Source organism: Mus caroli, chromosome 7 (genome assembly GCF_900094665.2).
Source record: "Mus caroli chromosome 7, CAROLI_EIJ_v1.1, whole genome shotgun sequence".
Taxonomy (NCBI): domain Eukaryota; kingdom Metazoa; phylum Chordata; class Mammalia; order Rodentia; family Muridae; genus Mus; species Mus caroli.
In genome coordinates, this window is record NC_034576.1 from 81664382 (window position 1) to 81685248 (window position 20867).

General features: G+C 50.0%; 2 protein-coding genes across 3 annotated transcripts in view; one reads left to right on the forward strand and one right to left on the reverse strand.

The window, feature by feature from the left end:
* Acan (aggrecan) overlaps window positions 1-4209 on the forward strand; it is a 62407-nt gene extending 58198 nt beyond the window's left edge. For both annotated transcript variants that reach the window (XM_029479825.1, XM_021168172.2), the window contains 5 exons: window positions 242-400; window positions 909-991; window positions 1612-1756; window positions 2769-2951; window positions 3315-4209. In XM_029479825.1, the coding sequence (XP_029335685.1) occupies window positions 242-400; window positions 909-991; window positions 1612-1756; window positions 2769-2951; window positions 3315-3391 (647 nt within the window). In that variant the 3' untranslated portion in view covers window positions 3392-4209. The remainder of the gene's footprint in view (window positions 1-241; window positions 401-908; window positions 992-1611; window positions 1757-2768; window positions 2952-3314) is intronic.
* Window positions 4210-4251: 42 nt separating this feature from the next.
* On the reverse strand, window positions 4252-19320 carry Hapln3 (hyaluronan and proteoglycan link protein 3). The gene is made up of 5 exons (XM_021168486.1): window positions 19215-19320; window positions 12541-12722; window positions 10820-11188; window positions 6972-7274; window positions 4252-6617 (listed from the first exon to the last, which is right to left on the reverse strand). The coding sequence occupies exons 2-5, from the start codon at window positions 12662-12664 to the stop codon at window positions 6334-6336; spliced, it is 1080 nt and encodes a 359-aa protein (XP_021024145.1). The 5' UTR covers window positions 12665-12722; window positions 19215-19320; the 3' UTR covers window positions 4252-6333.
* Between the last annotated feature and the right edge of the window lie 1547 nt (window positions 19321-20867).

The following is a 20867-nucleotide window of genomic DNA, read 5'->3' on the forward strand; positions in this document are numbered from 1 at the left end:
AGCCTCTCTCTGGCTGAGCCTGTTGCCTCCCTCCAGGGCATATCATTTAAGGTGGATTAAAACGAGAACTCCACACCATAAGACCAGGGCACAGCATTTAAGGTGGATTAAACAGAGGAAGTCCATGCCACAAGACCCAGGGCACAGTATACTAAGCATAGAAGTCCATGCCACAAGACTAGCAGTGACCACACTCCCGACCAGCTTTGCCCCCTGTTCAATTTCCTGACCTGTGTTACAGACCAGGAGCAATGTGAGGAGGGGTGGACCAAGTTCCAGGGTCACTGTTACCGCCACTTTCCTGACCGAGAGACCTGGGTGGATGCGGAGAGACGGTGTCGGGAGCAGCAGTCACATCTGAGCAGCATTGTCACTCCTGAGGAACAGGAGTTCGTCAACAGTGAGTGTGGCAGGGGCTGAGGGACAGGACACAGCAGTGAGAGAAAAGAGCCTTGCTGGTCAGAAATGAGCAGACTTGAGTTCAGGGTTGTGGCTCAGTGGGCAGTGCGTACCTTGTGTGTACAAGGTCCAGGATGGCAGAAAGGGAGGGAGGGAGACAGAGAAAGAGGGTGCAGGTTGGGTACACTGCAGGACAGAGAGCTAGAGAAAGGTCAAACGGTCCCACATTTTCTTCAGAGAAGACACAGGTCACAGCAGACCCAGGGCAGACCTTGCCAGTCAGAGCCATCCCAGGTTAAGCCTGTAGCTGTCTCCTGCCTGTATCAGCCTGAGGAGGTGTTCCAACATATACCACAAGCATGCATGCCCTGAGACCCTTGCAAGGTCCTTAGAAGCCAGTGGCATGCTACTGGGGGGCCGCTTGCCCCCTTCCTCCCTCCCCATGAGTTCCAGCCCCCAGACAGTGCAGGGTTCCCAACATCAAGTGCAAGCCTATCTTCCCGTTCCAGAAAATGCTCAAGACTACCAGTGGATCGGTCTGAATGACAGGACAATCGAAGGGGACTTCCGCTGGTCTGATGGACACTCCCTGGTGAGTTCCCAGAGAATAAGGAGTGGGAGAAAGCCCCCAAGAACAGCATGCATCAAGTCTGATGCAAACTCTCTTAAGCAGATGCTACTAGGCAAGGGCAAGCAGGAACACTGTAGGGAAGGGGTTCTGTCTCTTTCCTGTGTCTCTGGAGGCTGACCTGGGGCTGGATAGACTTTACCAGGGAAGTCACAAGATGGGAGAAAGAGCCAAAAGGAAATGAAGGTGTGACAGCAAGGCATGTGAAAAGTGTATGACATTTGAGTTTCCTATGTGCAAAGGACTTGTGTCTATTCAACACATAAGATACAGAGATCACTAGACAGTGTAAGAAGTCAGCTGCAGGTCAATGAAAAGCTGAACCCTACCAGAAAATGAATCCATGAGGTTTATGAGCTCCTGGCTATGTAACCAGGTCCCTAATCTAGGACTCATAGCATCCGGGACGACCCTAATCTGATCAGATTCCCAGCATCCTTTGTGGGTTCCTTTACAACCCAGGTGTTGGGGTAAAAGAAAGGAAAAAAGGAGATGGGGGAGCTGATTGGGAAGAAAGTGGGGTGGTGGAGCCAAGCCATATCACTTCAGCCTTTCCCTTACCATTTTGCCTCTCCTGTCCACAGCAATTTGAGAAGTGGCGTCCAAACCAGCCTGACAACTTCTTTGCCACCGGAGAGGACTGTGTGGTGATGATCTGGCATGAGAGAGGCGAATGGAACGACGTCCCCTGCAATTACCAGCTGCCCTTCACGTGTAAAAAGGGCACCGGTAAGAGAGGCTCAGGAGGAGACCCAGGGGGAAGAATAAGACCTCCAGCTGCAAGGGAACCACCCGCTATGTGACCTGAGCGAGTTCTCTCGTCTCCTAGCTACTGGGGGCTATGGGAGCCTCCTCAAGAAGCACATGGATGCTCGTGTGAGGGTCTCTCACGGCACCAGCCAGGGGCAAGAGCAAGATGACTCCTGGGGACCTTTCATGGGGACAAAGAGGAGATGAAAGTCATGGTCTAGAGGACAGGATCCTCAACACCATGCATGAGGTCCCTCAGATGTCAGCAATAGAAAGTCACCCATAGCCGGGCGTGGTGGCACACGCCTTTAATCCCAGCACTCGGGAGGCAGAGACAGGCGGATTTCTGAGTTCAAGGCCAGCCTGGTCTACAAAGTGAGTGCCAGGACAGCCAGGGCTACACAGANAAACCCTGTCTCNAAAAACCAAAAAAAAAAAAAAAAAGAAAAAAAAGAAAGTCACCCATAATGACCCCTGGGTGGACCACCCTTTCTTTGGGGCTCCAAAATTGCTAATCACAGAATCAAAGCTGTCAGGCCTGGATGCTTCAACTTTAAGGGCATGGGCTTCACAGTGTTTAGAGAACCTGGCCTGATGCTCCTACTCAGAGCCTGTGTCCCCTGTCCTTCTTTGGGCCCCACTTTCCCTGGCTTTAGACATTTTCATAAAGAAGTCACAGATGTCTTACCAGATGGTCCTCTTTCCCCATCTTCCCCCGCCCCCCCCCCATTTTTATCTTCTCCTCATTGTTCAAGGCCATTTTTATATTCCCTTCCTGCCTCCCAGTGCCACCGAGGAATCCGGATGTTAGAACTTAATATCTCAGGATTCTTAGCCCTGCATCTTTCCAGTGGACCAGGCTCAGCACTGGGTAGCATAGCCTAATCCCTTCTCATCATACTGTGGGCTCTGGGATAACCTTGTCTCTGCCTACATGGGCTATCACAGAAGATCTTGTGAGACCCCTTGCTAAAAGGCATTTGTCCCTCAGTGGCCTGTGGAGACCCCCCAGTGGTGGAGCATGCTAGAACCCTCGGGCAGAAGAAAGATCGCTACGAGATCAGCTCCCTGGTACGGTACCAGTGCACTGAGGGCTTTGTCCAGCGCCACGTGCCCACCATCCGGTGCCAGCCCAGTGGGCACTGGGAAGAGCCTCGAATCACCTGCACAGACCGTGAGCATTGTCCCCCTGGTCCCTCGCCTGGCACAGAGTCAGGTTCCCCCAACAGGGCCTTTTCACTCTCCCCAGAGCATAGTGGGAGCTGGCACTGTTCCATAGGTGCCAAGCCATGCTAGGGGCTAAGCCACACAGGGATGGTACTGAGGGTCTCTCTATCAAAAGAGCACTGAGCCTAAGGAAGTTTAATGAGAAATCCAACCCAGGGGAGCAGGGTGGGAGCAGCTGTGGGTTATATTCGGGAGCCCACAATGCACGGGGAGGGGCTTCTGTCCATGTGGGAAGGCTGCTCAGAGACTAAGCTTGGCCCTGCCTCCTCCCCTCTCACTGTTGATTTCCCACCTCCCTTTCTCGCTGCAGCCAACACCTACAAGCACAGGCTACAGAAGCGGAGCATGAGACCCACACGGAGGAGCCGCCCCAGCATGGCCCACTGAGAGGTGTTTCCATAATGTGCCCAGGATGCTGAGCCCAGCGGCCAGCCAGGCTGACCGTGCATCCCACCCACATGGTGTCTTCTTGTCGCTTTTTGTCATATAAGGAATCCATTAAAGAAGGAAAAAAAACCCACATTGTGTGTGCCCCACTCCCCGCATCACCCAAACTGCATCTAATTTATCCCCCTTCCCCCCCCAAAAAAAGAAAAATGCCAAAGCAATTCACTGTAACCCGTGGACTGAATTTAGAGACTTTTCTTTGATTTCCCACCGTGCCTTTCCAGGGACCAGTGCAGGGACAGGGTGAGAAGTAAGGGGTTAAATTAAATAAAGAAGATTATTTTTTGTTGTTGTTTCCTGACTTTGCCCAAGAACAGTACAATGGTTGGTTACTTCGCCTCCAGGGAGAGCTAGGGGACCGGAGGAGAAGCTGAAAGAAGACAGGACCAGGAAGGGAGGAGTAGGGCGGTCACAGAGCTTGGAGGACTCAGAAGAGGCAGACTACAGCTTAGTGTGTTGGACAAAAGGAATCGAGGTCTGTGCCATCTGTGAGGGAAGGAGCCTGGGGCAGGGACAGGCTGGCCGAAGAGAAGGCAGAGCCCTCTCCTAGGGACCTTTCATCTGGGTCAACCAACCTAGCAGGTGTCATTTCTCGGCTGGACTGGGTAGGGGCACTTCCTTCCCAGGGGTGCTCCGCCGTCCCCTTCCCTCTCCCCACCCCGGGACGGTGCAGGCACCAGTGTTCCGTGCACCTATTTATATTTTTGAAAACTAAAGATTATGATAATTATAATAATAAAGACATTGGAAGAGATCTATTTCTTTTCTTTTTCTTTATTTTTTTTATTGTTTCATTTTTTAAAATCTATTCTAAGTCTTATTTAAGTAAAAGATGACTGTGACCATGATCTGGGACCTCTATGGAGTCACACTTTGATCACATGACTCTAAAATGGTGTGTGAGTCCTGTGTGTTCAGTAACAGCTAGTTGCCTTGTCAGAATGACACTACGTTTGATGGACCCTGTCACGGTCCCTGCGAGTGTGTGAATACAGCGTGTTTGTGTGAACACATGGGACCTATTTGTGTGTGTATGCCTGAATGCGCTCATCCCCCTGTGTCATTCTGTGGTTCGGAGTGCAGGTTTGCAGGTGGGCTCAATGGGAACTTAAGACAAGGCATGATGTCTCAGTGAGCTGAGACAGGAGCCAGCCTGGGCTACATAGTAGGACCCTGTCTCAAAACAACAAAAGAAGTACTCAAGAGAGACTAAATGCACCAGACTTGGTAGCATAGCCTATAATCCCAGCTACTTGCATGATGAGATAGCCTGAATACTTGGTGTGCGAGCATCTGACTAACAGACATGTAAGACCTTAGGTTCCATCTCCACTAGCAAAACAGGGTAGCATGTCACCTGAAGGGCTGGCATAACACACTGGAGTGAGGCAGGGGAACTTGAATGTTTAACAAATTCCCAGAGGCTGTTAGTCATGTGTGATGGTGCATACATGTAGTCCCAGCACTGGGGAACAAGAGGATTGAAGTCTAAGGCCATCCTCAGCTATACAGAAAGCTCAAGACCAGCTCTGGTTATGTGAGACTGTCTCAATCCCTGCTCATCTCCCTTCCTCCAAAAGGAAGCCATCTTAGGAGGTTGGGGTTGACTTAGATGGCTAAGGGGTTAAGAGGGCTTGGTGTTCCTGCAGAGCATCCACGTCAGGTGGCTCACAACCCATACATAATTCTAGTTCCAGGGGATCAAGTGCCCTAACTGGCCTCTGCAGGCGTCTATACATACTTGCCCATACACACAAACACATGCACACATACACACACACACAGATACACATACACAAAGAGACACACATATACATACACATACTGAGACACATACATACACACACAAAGAGAGAGAGACACACACACACACATGCACGCACACATTTTTTTTTTAAAGAAAAGAAAAACTGACTAAATACCTGATTGCTAAGCACCAGGAGACAACTGGATGAAATACAAGTCTGGTTCCCTGAAGTATTGTTAGGGTGAGGAACAAAGACACTCCCTGGTCCTCAGCCTCTGAGGCCCTCTAGAAAGCACAGGAGCCCCTGTTTCATGAAAAGCACCTCCTACTCTTCTCCTAAGGCCCTCACAGCTGGGCCATCCTGGGGTGGAGATGGTGAAGAAGGGAACCAGATTCCCAGTGGCTGGACCAGCAACATGAGGCAGGTATGCTGTAGGTTAGACAAGGTCAAACCAAACCAGCATGCAGGGGCAGCCCAGTGGAAGATGGAGGACAGGAGTTATTCCATGCTTACCCAGGGCTGGGATCCCTAGTCCCTGAGACTGAAGGAGACAAAGGGTCAGATACAAGGGTCAGTTGGAAAGAAAGGAAGGGAATCATAGCATCCTTTGTTGGCCAAATAAGGTGCACACAACCAGAGAGTCACTCCTAAGCAGGGGACATGGGAAGGAGACCTAGACTCTTTGGAACCAGGAGAAGAAGGGAAATTCTCCCTTGCCTAAGTCCTCACCCACAAGTCTGAGGACCCTGTGTAAAGAGTCAACACTCAGCCTTTTGCCACGTATAAGCTGAGGAAAGGGAGCTAGTCATAGCTATTGCCCATGGTGAGTGCTAGTTTCCTCAAGTAGGGATGGCAGCTGTACCAGAACATGGCAGAGCCTTTTTAAAGCCAATGGACCTCAAATACCCCAGAGAGGATGCCAAGAGAATTAAGAGTTGGGTCTGTAAAATAGAAAAATAAATAATAATAATACTTTAAAAATAATAATCATAATAATGATACCTTTAAATGTTTAAGTTGGGAAGTATAAAAACTATCCAAGCAATCCCCCAACCCACAAGGGACAGTGGTCCACCTGATAAACACTCAGCCCAGGAAGTCAGGGGCAGGGCAGATGTACAGCTAGACACCCTGCTAATGCTGGACATAGCAGTAGACACCATAGCGGGTATGGGGATCTGGGAAGCCAAAGGTCCGTACTCCAGGCTCAGGGGGGCCACAGTTGAGTCGAGGGTGAACTATAGGGTAGCGGGCACTTCCGTCTGCCAGCCAGCCAGCATCACAACGATCCAGGCCACGGAACTTCCAAGCCGCAAAGAGCTGGCCCACTGTGGAGATCTGTGCACCGTCTTCCTGACAGGCCTCCCGGGCCTCCAGCAGTGTCAGCTTCTCGGGGTTCTCCAGGTAGTACACCTGCCCTGGGGGAAAGTGGACCATCTAAGTGCTATTCAGCATAGAAAGCGAAAGAGCCTGCCATGGCAGGAGAAATTGCCTTATGGGAATCTGTATTAGACACTTTGAAGGGCCACCTGTGCAGGCCTCATTTCACTACCATACTGCCATAGGGCTGGGGTTGCTCTAGTCATTTCTGTATGCCCCAATTGCATTCTGAGTGGGCACCCACCCCAACTGAACCAGTCACTCACCTGACTTTTACCGAGCACCTACCACATGCCAGCAGATGCTTTTTAAACTAAATAGCCAAGGCTCCACAGGCCCTCCCTCAGGTAACCACCAAGCAGGACAGACCTGTGCCTGGCCATCTCACTCACCCTTGAGGGCAGCAGCAAAGCAGAACACATCATAACGATGCAGGCGGTGGTGGCGCTGGCCATAGCTGCGAACACCAGGTGCCAGACCCAGACCTCCACAGGGCTGCCGGGGCAGCGCTATCGGATACTGCACGGAGGCATCCTGCAGCCAGCCTGCATTGCACCAGTCTAGGCCTTCCTCCCAGGCTCGGAAAAGCTGCTCAAAAGTGGCTACCACGGCATCCTGCTCCTGGCAGGCCTGTTGGGCCTCGTGGAAGTTGAGCTGGTAGCGCCCTTCGCGGGACTGGTAGGGAAAAACCACACCTAGAAAGGAAGGAAGGAAGGTCTTAGAGGGGTTGGAAGGAAAGTGTCAGAGGAGTTGGAAGGAAGAAGCAGGAGCTTCGCACCTCCACCAAGATCTACTTGCATCCAAAACACAGATTCTGCTGGCTCAGAGAGCTCAGCAAACCGAGTTCCTGTCCACTACCTAAGCCCAAGAGGAGCCTTCCCCTATCTCTCACCTTCCTCCTAAACCTGAACAGAGTTCCCAGACTTGTATTGACTTGTACAGTCCATCAAGTGACATCCCTGACTATACAACAGGATAGAAGACAAGACCACCCTGTTGTGCTTTGGGCTCTAGGGGCAAGGCTTGGCTCCTCTCCCAGTCGTACAGGAGTTTGTAAGTTTATAAAACAGCAGTGTCTGCATGCGACATCTGTACATCCGCTAGTATACATTAATTTACCTGTTAACTGCTTAAGATCCTGACACTCAGTCTAAAAATCCCTTCATCCTCATGGGCCCATGTGGCATTGGACCTGCAGTGAGCTCAAGGCTTAGGCTTTTAAAACTTTCTGCTTTTGGGTCACGGGTGCATACTTTTGATTTATGAGTTGGTTCATCTCTCTAATTGTATTCATTATTTATTATTCATTTGTTTGTTTGTTTGGGGAAAGGGCATGTGCATGAAAATCGAGGAACAGCTCATATCAATCAGTTACCCTTTCCATCATATGTGTCCTACGGATTGAACTCAATTTGCCAGTCTTAGCCACAAGTGCCATTATCCACTGAGCCATCTCCTAGGCCCCTCTGAGGCAGTTTAATTTTCAGACCAGGCAGGAAAGGCCAGCTTTGTATGTCATTTAGTGAACACATTGGTTGGTTGGTTGGTTGGTTGGTTGGTTGGTTGGTTGGTTGGTTTGGTTTTTGGAGAACTGGACTGGGTAATTTTGTGTCAACTTGACACAAGTTAAAATCATCTGAGAATAGGGAACCTCAATGAGATCAGACTATAATCAAGCCTGTAAGACATCTCTTAATTAGTGATTAAGATGGGGACGGCCCTGCCCACTGTGGGTGGGGTCAGCCCTGGGCTGACAATCTTGGCTTCTATTTTTATTTGGTTTGGTTTGGTTTTGGTTTTTTGAGACAGGGTTTCTCTTTATAGACCTGGCTGTCCTGGAACTCACTTTGCAGACCAGGCTGGCCTCGAACTCAGAAATCCGCCTGCCTCTGCCTCCCGAGTGCTGGGATTAAAGGAGTGCACCACCATGTCCCGCGGGTTCTATTTTTAAAAAGCAGACTGAGAAAGCCATGAAGAGCAAGCCAATAAGCAGCATCCCTCCACGGCCTCTGCATCAGCTCCTGCCTCCAGGTTCCTGCCCTGTTTGAGTTCCTGTCCTGACTTCCTTGGATGATGAACAGAGCTATGGAAGAGTAAGCGGAAGTCAACCCTTTCCTCCCCAACTTGCTTTTGGCCAAGGTGTTTCATTGCAACAATAGGAAACCTAAGACAAGGACAGAGTCTTGCCATGTAACCCAAGCTGGCCACAAACTTGCAGCCCTCCTGTTTCAACCTTCCAAGCACTGAGACTTGTGACACCAAACCTGGTTTCTTAATGTGGAAATGTCTTAAGAGAATAAAAGGAACCAGGCATGGTGGCTCATGCCTAGAATCCCAGCAGTCAGGAGGCTGAGACTGGGGATTACCATGAGTTTAAGGTCATACACAGGGGCATGTAAAAACTGCAGGAAGAAAGGTGGGGAAGAGCCCTTAGGTAAGAGGCCTGAGGCCAAGGACACCTTGGGGTAGGGGGCCTCCTTCTTGAGAAGGCCACACACATGTTCCCCTCAAAAATTATTATGCTAGCAGGTCATGGTGGTTCACTTCTAAAATCCCAGGACTCAGGAGACTGAGACAGAAGAATTACCATAAACTCAAGACCACTCTGGCCTACAGAATGAGATCCTGTCTCAGAAAAGGAAAGCACAGAGCAAGGTGTGGTGGCGCAGGCCTTTAATTCCAGGGCTCAGGAGGCAGAGGCAGGCATATCTCTGTGATTTTGAAGCCAACCTGGTCTACATAGTGAGTTCTAGGGCAGCCAAGTCTACACAGAGAAACTTTACTCAGAAACAAAGAAACAAACAAACAAACATGTCATCATGCATGTTGGAAATCTTACTTTATAAAAGGTTATATATTCCTTCTTGTCGTCATGAGCTGGGTTGACCCTAGGATTTCATTCATACTGGCTCTCATTCTACCACTGATGGAGATTCCCAGCCCAATTTTAAATGTGTAAGTATCATTCAGTCTATATCAAGACAGATGGAGCTAAGGGTCCAGGAGGAGGCTCTTCTTGGCACGTGCTGTCTAGAAGCAAAACCTTGAATAAATGTCACCTGTGGCCAGGCACCTGGCACAGCCAGGCTGAGGGAGCATTGAAGCTCATGGGCCCCAACTGGGTGGGGGTTAGGAGGTGCAGCAGTTAGTGATTGTATGCCCTGTCCTACCCTGAGTTCTCCTTCCTTGCAGGGATGAGGGCTCCTGTCTCTCTAGGCCAGCCCTGATGACCGGTCCCTCTGATAACCCAGACTTCAGAACAAAGAGTTTGACTATGGTTAGGCCCTGCAAGTGGCAGGGGTAGTGATATTTTCCAGGAGGCAAATTCATTCTCAGTACTAAAGGCAGGAAATAAAAGAACTGCTATTACTTGCCCAGTTATTTCCTTGTTTGTTATACCCACGGTTCCAGGGATGAGCCCTGCTTAGGGGCCAAAATTGGGGTGGGGTAAAATGGAGTTAAAGGAGCATGCTGCTGCCCCATTCGAGATACTAAGGAGCCCAAGCTACAAAGAGGTCTCAGACTGGAGCCACCAGATACCTGGCTCATAGTGTCTGGCTGGTTCAAACAATACTAAGTTTTCTTCTAAAAATACACAGTTTTTACATAAATATCCAGAGAGTCCAATGACTGGTTATATCGATCACCAATAGACCATTTACCTGGCATGCCCAAGACCCTGAGTTCTTATCTCCCACACCCCACACACAAAATTTCATACTTAAATATGAAAATCTAACAGCAATAGGCCTGCATTCTTAATTGGTATCACAACTAGTCTAAATTAAGTGGATTTCTTTACATGGCATGGGGTTCATCGGTGTGCCCTAGGCTCTACCAGTCCCTAATGTCACCCACTGGCTCTACCTTGTTCATATGTCTTGCTGACTAACCCTGCTGGAACCTCAGCTCTGTCTCCTATGAGCTGTGGAACCAGCTCCCATTTCCCTCTTCCTGAACAGGAATAAATGAGAGGGAATAGGAGGCAGTGGCTTCTGGAAGTTGCTCCCTGAGTTCAAACCCCAGCTCTGCCACCTATCAGCTACATGACTTTAAATATGTTCCTTGATCTCGCCTCATTTCCTCCTCTAGAAAACAAGGGCCGTGACGCCAGAATAACTTCCTTTTAGGGTTGTTTTAAGACTTCAACATGCTTACCTGTGTAAAGAATACAGGTCTATGCCTTCTCTGGGTCCTCTCCCCCTCCCTCGGGTCCCAGTGGCACCATTCAGGGCCTCACCCCGAAGCTCCAGCTCTACCAGGCCACTCTCATCTTCCAGGCCATCAATGACCTCGCAGCGGTAGCGCCCAGAGTCCTCCAGCCGCAGGTCTCGAAGCTCCAGTGAGACTTCCTGCTGCTTGTCCTGCCTCAGTTGAACTCGCCCTTGGTAGTCCCCAAAGGAGTGGTGCCTCTGCCCGATGACCACCAGCACGTCCTGTTCTGGGGCTCCATTCTTTGACAACTTCCACCACTTAACACGCACATGTCTTGGGGATGCCAGGGCTGGCTCATAGTGGTAGTGGCAGGGCAGGGTCACGCTGGCTCCTTGGTGACTGAACAGGGACTCCTCCGTCGTCTCCACCACTAACTTCACGCCATTGAATAGGCCTGGGGACAAGGTGGGGCACAGATGGGACAATGGTCTTGCAAGGAGCACCCATACTCTCATCCCAAGCCCCTTCAGACTCAAGTGTTGCAGGATGCAAAAAGAGCCATCCTTCCCCATTCCTACAAGTGCCTGCTCCTCCACTCCTCCACTATCCAACCATGCGACTTTGTGCCTACTTCCACTGAGCTGGGTGTGCTGACACACCTGTAGGAAGGCTGAGACTGAAGGATTAACATTAGTCTGAGACCAGCATGGACTACATGCAGTGAAACTCTGTCTTAAAAAGGGAGGAAGGGTGACGTCAGTTCCTTGGATTTGTACTGGCCTTGCCACTTGTTTGCTGCTTGGATGAAAGATGGAAATGATGGTCCCATTGTGCCTACCCTGAGACTTGGTTCCAGGAGCCCTTGTTGACTCCACCTTCTCTGGGGACGTTTATTGCCAGTCTCTTAAGAGTACAAGCCCAGACTTGCCTGCCTAGAGCACAATAGACAATGGGAAGCAGAATGCATCTTCCTCAGCTGGGGTCATCCTATATCAACCACCGGTGAGATGCTCCAATAGCAGGCCATTTGCAAGTCCTGAGACCGATAGTTAGGAGACAGAGGAGACCCAAGGGAAGGTAGGATCCCCTCACTCTCCTGTTTCACATAACCAACGAGATTGTCAAATGGCTAATGAGGTCAAAGACCTGTGAAGAGGAGGCTCAGTGCTCAGCCCTCCATTAGGTACCCATGGCTCAGAGAACACAGTGGGAGAGAAGGTGGAAAGAACACCAAGGGCTAAGGCAGCTCCAGCGAGAGCCCTGCTTCAAGTGTTCCTGAGTCCCCTTCATTCTATAATGGCCATCAGAAAGCACAGCACACCTCCTTTTCACAGTCTGAGCCAACTGTTGACCAGGGCTCCTCCCAAAGACCCAGATCTCCTAGCCAAGGCAAGAGGCTGTCAGAGCTCAGGGTCCAAATGACAGTACTCCCTAAGCAACAGAACTCACTGCAGACACAGTGACCACCTCCTCAAAAGCCCCATGTCCAAGGCCTCCTAGCCCAAAAGAGGTTACAAGTGATATTCAAACTCACACCTCTGTGACTCCAAAGTCCCTTCTGCAGGGGACACCACAGGTAGCTACACTCAGGCTAGATCTTATTGAACTAGCAGTTCTAGGAACTAGGGCCGCCCCAGGAGAACTCAGTCTTTGGTACCAGCAACCTCTAAACCATCTCCTCTCATCTTAGAAGCAAAGTTTGTCCACCTCCGGAGGCCTGGACAAGGAAGATCCTGCTGTCTCCATCCCAGCCCAGAACTTGCATATCACAGCAGAAGCCAGGACATAGGCCTACGAGATACCCACCTTCCCCGTAGCTATTTCCCAGGGTCCTGCCATGCAGACCGTTGGAATAGTAGAAGCCATTGTAGAATGGAAGTCCCAAAACACAGGAAAATGGCGAGAGAAGGACAAGGAACAGCAGGCTCATCCTGGCTGGGATGGTGGCAGTGCCAGGGTGTCTTAGATGAGGCTGGGCCCTGGGAAAACTACAGAGAGAAGAAAAACAGCCAATTACAGAAGCCCCACTCTAGCAGGCTGGGATTCCTCTGTTCAGCATCCTTCACACACACACACACACACACACACTCAACGGAGTGGCTGGCACACAGAGTGGCTCTGACATAATCACAGAAGCACACCCAAGCTGTTTGAATTTCAGAGGTTGTTAATAGCAAGCACTTTTTAAAGGAAAACAGAGAAGACTAGAACAAAACAGGGCAGGGCGAGTCTCATGCTTAGTAACAATAAGTCTGCACTGGAAAGTTTGTTTCAACACCAAAATGTCTGCATGGGGAGGGCTGTGACAATGTGATGTCTATTTTAAAGACTAGATTAAGGTCAAAAATCATTTGGGGTGTAAGATGGCTCAGTGGTAGAGATGCTTGCTGCGCAGATATGACAGCCTGAGCTCAATCTCTGGTGACCACATAAAGGTGGATGAGAACCTATCCCACAACGTTGTCTAACCTTAAAACACATACATACACAGATGCACACACACATACATACACAGATGCACACATACATACATATGAACACATGCACACACACATATTCTTTTTAAAAGTGTAAGCACAAACAAACCAAAGAAAAAAATAGAAAACACACCAGCATTTCATGTAGCACAGGCTTGCCTCAAACTGAGCATGTGACAGTCTTGAACTCTTGATCTTCCTGCCTGTATCCCAAAAAGTCTTGGTAATCAAAGAGTGATATTTAAAAAAACAAAATAAACAACCTACTGCCCATGGGCCAGTTGCTTCTTTTGAGTTCCCACTAACTAGAGAATGGCTCCCCAAAGTGTTTTTGTTTATTTGTTTGTCTTGCTTTTTGTGCACACCTATAATCCCAGCCCTGGGTAGGTAGAAGCAGGAGAATTAAGAGTTCAAGGCTATCCTAGATCACATATGAAGTTTGTGGCCAGCCTGGGCTACACAAGACCCTGTCTCAAGATGGGAGCACCCAAAGAAACATTAAAGCTGGGCAGTTCCTGAGGTGGAACAGACAGACTGGTCTTCTTAATAGGGCATAGACACTTCAAGGTACAGTGGCCAGGGACAGGCATAAGGGATGCTCTCTGTTTGTTCCCATGCATCCCAGATCCACTGTCACCATGTATCTGTCCCCATGGGTCACTTGCCCTGCCCAAAAGCCAGCCTTCTGACTTCCAGTTGGATTCAGTGAGTGGGAGACAGTGTTGAGATGTGGAAGAAAGAAGACCCAGCCCCCTCCCACCCCAGCCATCGCATCCTTCCTTGTCTGTCTCTCGACCGCCACCAACTTCTCTATTATCCCTAAAGCTGTTCTCTTAAAAGTGATCCCTTGATTAAAATCTCCTTGTTGTAACCATCTAGAGTGAATTCTGCTTGCTGACATGGGAGAAGAAGGAGGTGAGTCAGTCAGCAGGGACTCTGTCTCAAAACCTTGGGAGGAGGTGAGCCTAGCTGCCCTGCTCTCTGTCCAGATAATGCAGATGAAAGGCTTCAGGCAGGGTCAGACTCACATCTGAGAGCCGGCCTTCTGGAGGCAGGCAGGAGGCAGGCTTCAATGCAGTGCACTGAAGTGCCCGCAGGCCTTTGCAAACAGAACTGTGTGATTATCGTAGAGGAATGTGGGAGGATGCTCACGGTGTCATTTGTGACGACAAAGCAAAACATAATTGCCACACTGATTGCAAACATGTGGCCTAATGAGAATGTCTGTGCACAAGACCAGAGAAGGCAGGGGCTCCAGACAGAGAGAGAGAAAAGAGGAAGGGAAGAGGGAGGGAGGGAGGAAGGGAGGGAAGGAGGGAGGGAGGAAGAAGAGGGGCAGGCAAAGTAAATATTGACCTGTGAGAGTGACCAGACTTGGGGGAACATTCTTGGTCCCAGAACTATTAGTTCCTGCTGGAAAGGAGGGATGGATGCAGAGAGAGCTGAAGATCCAGCCCACTCTTCTCTTTGTTGTATTTGCAGAAAATCTAAAGTCTAGACTTAGCAGCTGTGCTATGCCCTGGAGCCACACAGCGCCTGGCTGACAGGAACTGGAAGATCCCTGTTCAAAACCATCTCCATCCCTCTGTATTAGTGGACACTTTTTCTCAGGAAAAAGAGATGTCCTGCGCAACAACATCCAGGCCTGCAGTGAGAACTTCCGGAGAGGCCATGTCCTGATGTTCTTTCTCTAACCTGCTAGGACCACAATAGTCAACCGCTTAGAGATGGGAACCACAGCCTCTCTCCAGCCTAGACATCCTATACCTACAGTGGCCCAGGAACAAGTGCCCTTGAACTTAAACTACCACGTTGAGTATCTGTGAACATAGCTCAGCCTCGCTGTAATAAAGCCTCCTACTCACTTCATACTCGTGCGGCATGAATGACCTTACAGGCTTCTGTGTATAAATACTTGGTCCCCACTTGATGGTGCTCTCTTAGGAGATTGTAGAATGTAACCCAAACACAAAATCATAAAACTAACTGAAACCATTATGAGACTTGGGGGTTTGCAGGTGTTCGTGGAGGCCAGAGATGGTGTTGGATCCCCTATAGTCGGAGTTACAGGAAGTTGTGAGACACTCAAGATGGGTGCTGGGGACTGAACTCAGCGCCTCTGGAGGAACAGAAAGCGCTCTTTACTGATGAGCCATCTCCCCAGGCCTGTGACTTTTAATTATGAATGTATTTACTTATTTAATTTTTAACTTGGTTGCATGGTTCTCAAACATGAACTCTGTAGATGACCACGGAATATCGCGATGTCAAAAGGTTAGACAAGCAAAGCAAAAGACCCACAGTATCACAAACTCTCACAGGACTCGGGCACAGAGGACAGGTCTTTCTGTCATGGGGCAAGACTTCCTTGTTCTTGATGGAACTTTCTGAAGCACACTAAGATAATTAGAGGCCAGCTCAGTTTTTAGCACCCAAGTGGTACAACTCCAGCTCCAGGGACAATGTGGTACACAGAGATAAACTCACACTCCCGAAACAAATAGATCTCTAAAAAGAAGACGGGGAGAAAGAGCTAAGTTTGTCAAAATAAGACATGCTCAGGTCCATGGTAAGCCTGACATGCAGGATGTCCTAGGTTAGATTCCCCTCCTCTATTTTTTGTTTGTTTGTTTGTTTTTAAATTCAGGATTGCGTTGGAATTTCTTCATCTGACCCTGGTTTTATTCAAAGGCTTCTAGTGCTAAACTCCCTTGAGCCAGTCACATGGGTCGTAACCCTTCACCCTGCTTGTATTCCTGCGTTGGTATGGTGAAAGCTGATTTGGGAATTCAGTTTAGCAAGGATTCAGAAACACACTCCCCCACCCCCACCCCCACCCTCACCATCTGTTTGCTTCCTGAGCTCTAGACAGAGACCCAGTGTCTGGATGCTGAGGCACACCCATGGATGTGCTGAATGAAGCTGGGTGCTTTCTGCCAGCCTTTATCAGAATTCACACAACAGTAATTTGAGGAGCACCTCAACAGTCAGAAATCTCCAGACACTCAAGTAGTGGGGAAAGCCGCTACCACCCCAGTGCGATTCCCCACTACAGTGACCTGGTATCCCTTCATTCTTTCAGTCACAGCTCAGAAACACCTAGAATTCTACAGCGAGCTTTCCCTCCAATAACACAGAGAGTGAGTTCCCAAAGCTGGCTTTTCCAGCCTCAGAGACCCTGGAAACACTCACAACCTCCAGCCTGGACCCCAGGCCAGCTCCCTGGTTCTTTAATGAACTTCTCACCCAGCACCTTCTCCTAAGAGGTCCCACATCATAACTCTCCATTCACTCCGCAAGTAAACAGAGACATGAATCAACTACCCAAAGGCCACACAGCCAGGAAATGACAGAGTAGGATTCTTTTTGCCTGATGTGAATTATGCCCTTGTCCTATGACTGTCAGCACACCTTCCTGGCTACCGTAAAACCAGTGTCAGAACCATCTCCTTCATGGTACAGACAAGAAAACTGGGGCTCAGTAGAGCTAAGATACATGCCTAAGGCTACCCTAGGGAAGAGCTGGGATTTGACCTAATTTCCTCAGGAAATATTACCCCATGCCTCCACCACCAGCTAGGCAGAGTTCTAAGCAAGATTCAAATCAGAGTGCCTCTGGGCCTCAGAGTCACAAAGGTGATGACAGGCACAGGTGGGACTGCAAGTGACAGGGGAAGATGGAGCAATGAGATAGGTGCTTACTTATTTATTTACTTTCAAAATAGGGTGTCATGTAGGCTAGGCTAGCCTTCAACTCTTCATGATGCTGAGGGTGATCTTGAACTTCTGGTCCTCCTAGCTCTGCCCGGGGTCACAGGCGTGTGCTACCATGTCCAGTTTTGGGGATGCTTGGGATGAAACCCAGGGCTCTGTGAATGCTCTGCCAACTGAGGCACAATCTGAGCTCTGGGTGTTCCTTGCCTATAAGTCAGGAAGACTTCCAAGAAGATGGGAGCCTTGAGAATTCTGGGAGAAGAGCGTTCACTGCAGGGAGAGCTCAGAGGCCAAAAAGGCTGGAGCCCCAGTGACTTCAGGAAGCAATACCCATGTGGTGGCCAGACGCCCTGTCATATGTCCCCTTGGACTTTTTAGAAAGGAAGGACAAAGAATCTCAGACAAGACTTGGTGTGAATCTGATTTACAGTCTTCAGGGATGGCGCTGAGTGACTTCTGACCTCCAATCAGTTGTGTGTCATCCACACCAAACACAAAGAATGGCCTCCCCCGAGCCCTTCTGACTCCACTCCAGTCTGACTTTATTAGCACTATGCAAGTGGAGAGTCTGAGGCTAGCCCTGCAGGTGTGTAGCCTTCCACCAGGGAGGTGTCAGAACAAAAAAAAAAAGAAGAAGAAGAAGAAGAAGTTAGCAAGAGAAGATTGCACAGTGCCCCAAAGCCACATGGCGGGGGAGAATTCGTAAAACCTGAAGATTCAGGTTTGCTGGCTGCCTTCTGGGTAACCCTGGGTAAGTCATCTGGCCTCTTGGAATGTAAGGCCTCCCCACTTCTGAGGCTGAAGACAAGGGTGGCCCCCAAATGCTAAGGTTAGCCACAGAGCGGAAGCCTGGGTGGGTGTCAGAAGCAATATCTAATGCCCTTTATCACTGATGCAGGAATAGGCATCTCTACTCCACCCTGCTTCAGCCAACAGCCCCTTCTGACTTCAAAGCCAAGGAGACTACTAGATTCATGGGTTCTGTTCTGGCTCTGTGCACTTAACAACCAGTCTGCCCCTGGACACGTATGTAAGCCTCATTCTCTTCATTCATAAAAGGCACCACACTGCCAGTCAGAAAACGCTCTTTGGAACCCCAGCAGCTGTGACTGTTCTTAACAGTGGGCGATCTTTCTCCTTTCCAAGCAACCAGGAGAGAAGCAGCCACCCTTGACCTCTCTTCACTGTTGAGGAAAAGTGACCCACCAGGAGACTTTGTTTATCTCCCTCTATTATCTGAGGTGTATGGGAAATTCTCGGCCATGATCACAGGTCCTCTTTTGTTTCAGAGCACCACTGGGCAAGAAGCGTCCAAAGAGAACAAAATTAAACTGAGTCTTGACAGGGAAGGGACAAGATACCACCTGTACCATATTCTCGCTGCAACTGAGCTACTGGTATTAGTTCCTTAGACACCGGCAGAGGGCAGGATTGCCCCCCAGGTCCACTAGGTTAGTTCAGGAAGGCATTTGACATCAATGCCCGTTACAAATAGGCTTTACCAAGCCTTTGAAGTTCCGCCAACACCCACCAGGTTCTGGTGAAGGCAAGAGAGGGGCGTTTTCCACCAGCATTCCAGGCCTCCCGGTGCCAGTCGCTGGAGGGAAGCAGATCGCCTCGGGTCCTCATCCCTTTTTTATGGAGCAGAGGCACTCCCTGTGTCAGCCCTAGAAGCCCTTGTACGAGCTGGATCTCAGGTGGCTGGTGACCACCCAGTGAGCTGGCGGATAGAGCTGGTCCTTTCCTCCCAGGCCTCCTCTTTGAATGTGACCAGCTTGCACACAGAGTTTGCCACGGTGCACTCCTGTCCCTAAGGCAGGTGGGTGCTCCAGGTGCTTGCCAGGCATCCTGCATTTTATCCCTAAGTATTCCAAATAGACTAAAGGCACGAATCCTCTGCTTACCCCAACCCAGGTTGTCCCCAGTGCCCCCACCTCACACCCCCCACCTAAGGTCTCTGGTGGCTCCTGCTGCATCCCATGGGTGTCTGGAACAGAGCTGGTACGGAGCTACTGAGACAGTACCAACAAGCAGAAGGCAACAGATCTCAGGCTCCCCGAGCTTCGCTGTGGTTTTACTTCTTGGTAGCTCCCAAAAGGGTCGCGTGCAAGTCAGCCGCCATATGGCTGTTGATGACATGGCAGAGTCCCTCAGTCCCTAGTTCCTTCTGCCCTCTGTTCCCTGTCTTCTATCCCCACCCTTCTCAGCAACCACGGGGTCCCCTAGGCTAGAAGGGAGAAACCTGCATGCACAGCTCCCCGAAACACAGCCACCCCCAGCCACGTGTACCGTCCCCAGAAAGCTCTTCGACGGCTCCAACGCTTGGGGCCACTGCGACACGCTGAGGCCACAGGCTGTCCAGGTCCGAAGTAGCATAAGAATTTGGGATCTTGAATGGCCTGAGAGGAAGCGGCTTCCAACAAACACCGCGCTCCCGCTGGACCAGCCCCTTAAAGGTACACAGTCCCTTTCCCTCCAGTCCCAAAGGCCTGGGCCCAGGGGAGTAGCTGCTGTTAGGGCTGGAATCCAGACCTGAAACCTGGAGCTGCCGGCTGGCAAGATGCAAATGGAGACTCGGGAGCTGTAGCTGTCACATCTTGGAGGAGGAGTCAAAAGAGGGGTGGCAGAGAATTGTTTATAGAGGTGGGAGGTCCCATTAAAATACCCAGGCTTCTAAAAAGGGAAGCCCCTTCAGCACTCTGCGGGTGGGCTATGACTGCCCTAGATAGTTCAGGAGGAGTATGCTATGTGTTCCTGCCTCCCCGAGAGCTGAGGGATGACAACCTCCTGAGCACAGAGATAAACGGTTAGCCACACACATAGACCACCCCCTGGAGATTGGGGGGGAGGTGTAAAGCAAGAATAGGAGGGACACTCCTCTAGCAGAGCCCTCTTGCAGGCACCCCTCTGTCCCTCAAGCAGCCACTACTCAGGATGCTTCTGTTTGGACAGGGTGTTTTCTTTCCTGTCCAAAAAGACCAGGTCTTGACCTGCATGGCCTAGTTGTTTCAACAGAGAAATCTAAGGAGGTCCTTCAGCAAGGGCTGAGAGAAAGGCCACAGGGTCGGGAGAGCCCTGACTCCCTCCCTCTGTGTGTGTGTGTGTGTGTGTGTGTCCCAGCTAGGAACAAACCAAAACACTTCTGTGGCCAACCTTAAGTTCCCTCTAAAATGAATACCAGGCACACTGGCAAAGGGAGCTGTTCTCCAGCAGGTTAGGGAGGGAGCTGAGTCCTGGAGGTACTGATGAGGAAATAAACAGGATACAAGTACCAATGAGGAAACTCCCACAAGCCTCTGAGGCTGTGGCTGGGCCAGGCTTGGCATCCTTGCTCTGTTCTCTCCTTTAGTCCCAGCAATGTCACGGATTCGGCCTTCCTATTTCCATATTTTAGATACCAGAGGCCCAATGTCACTCAGAACTAAGATATAAGCAGATTGTCTGCTCTGAGAATTTAGGCTCCAGGCTCCTCTGCCATATTCAAACTAGGACCAGGCAGAGGCAGGAGAGGTAGTCTCAGAGCTAACAGCCTCTGGTTTTGGAAGCAGACTTGTGGTCAGCCAGAAGGGTCTCTGTTGTCACAGCAAGTGATAGGGTGGTCAGTAAGCAGAGAGAATATCAAGTCTGTCTATCTAAACTGTAGGCAGGAAAGGAAAAGAAAGCCAAAGTCAAAGTGAGGGGCTCTAAGCTAGGATCCCAGAAGGGAGACATTCCCAAGGCTGTGGTCAACACATGCAAGGCTCCATAGAAGGAACCAAGAAACAAGCTTGGGCAATATTAGTCTCCCATACCAGTTGTGGGGAGGGGGGGAGGTTGTGTGCCCCAACTATCACCCACCCACTTGCCCAGCAGCCCAGATTAAAAAGTCTGGCCCACAAAAATGGCTGTGTGGTGTGAGCCAGGTAGGGAGAAGTGTCACTTCCTCTCCTGGGTAGTGGGTCC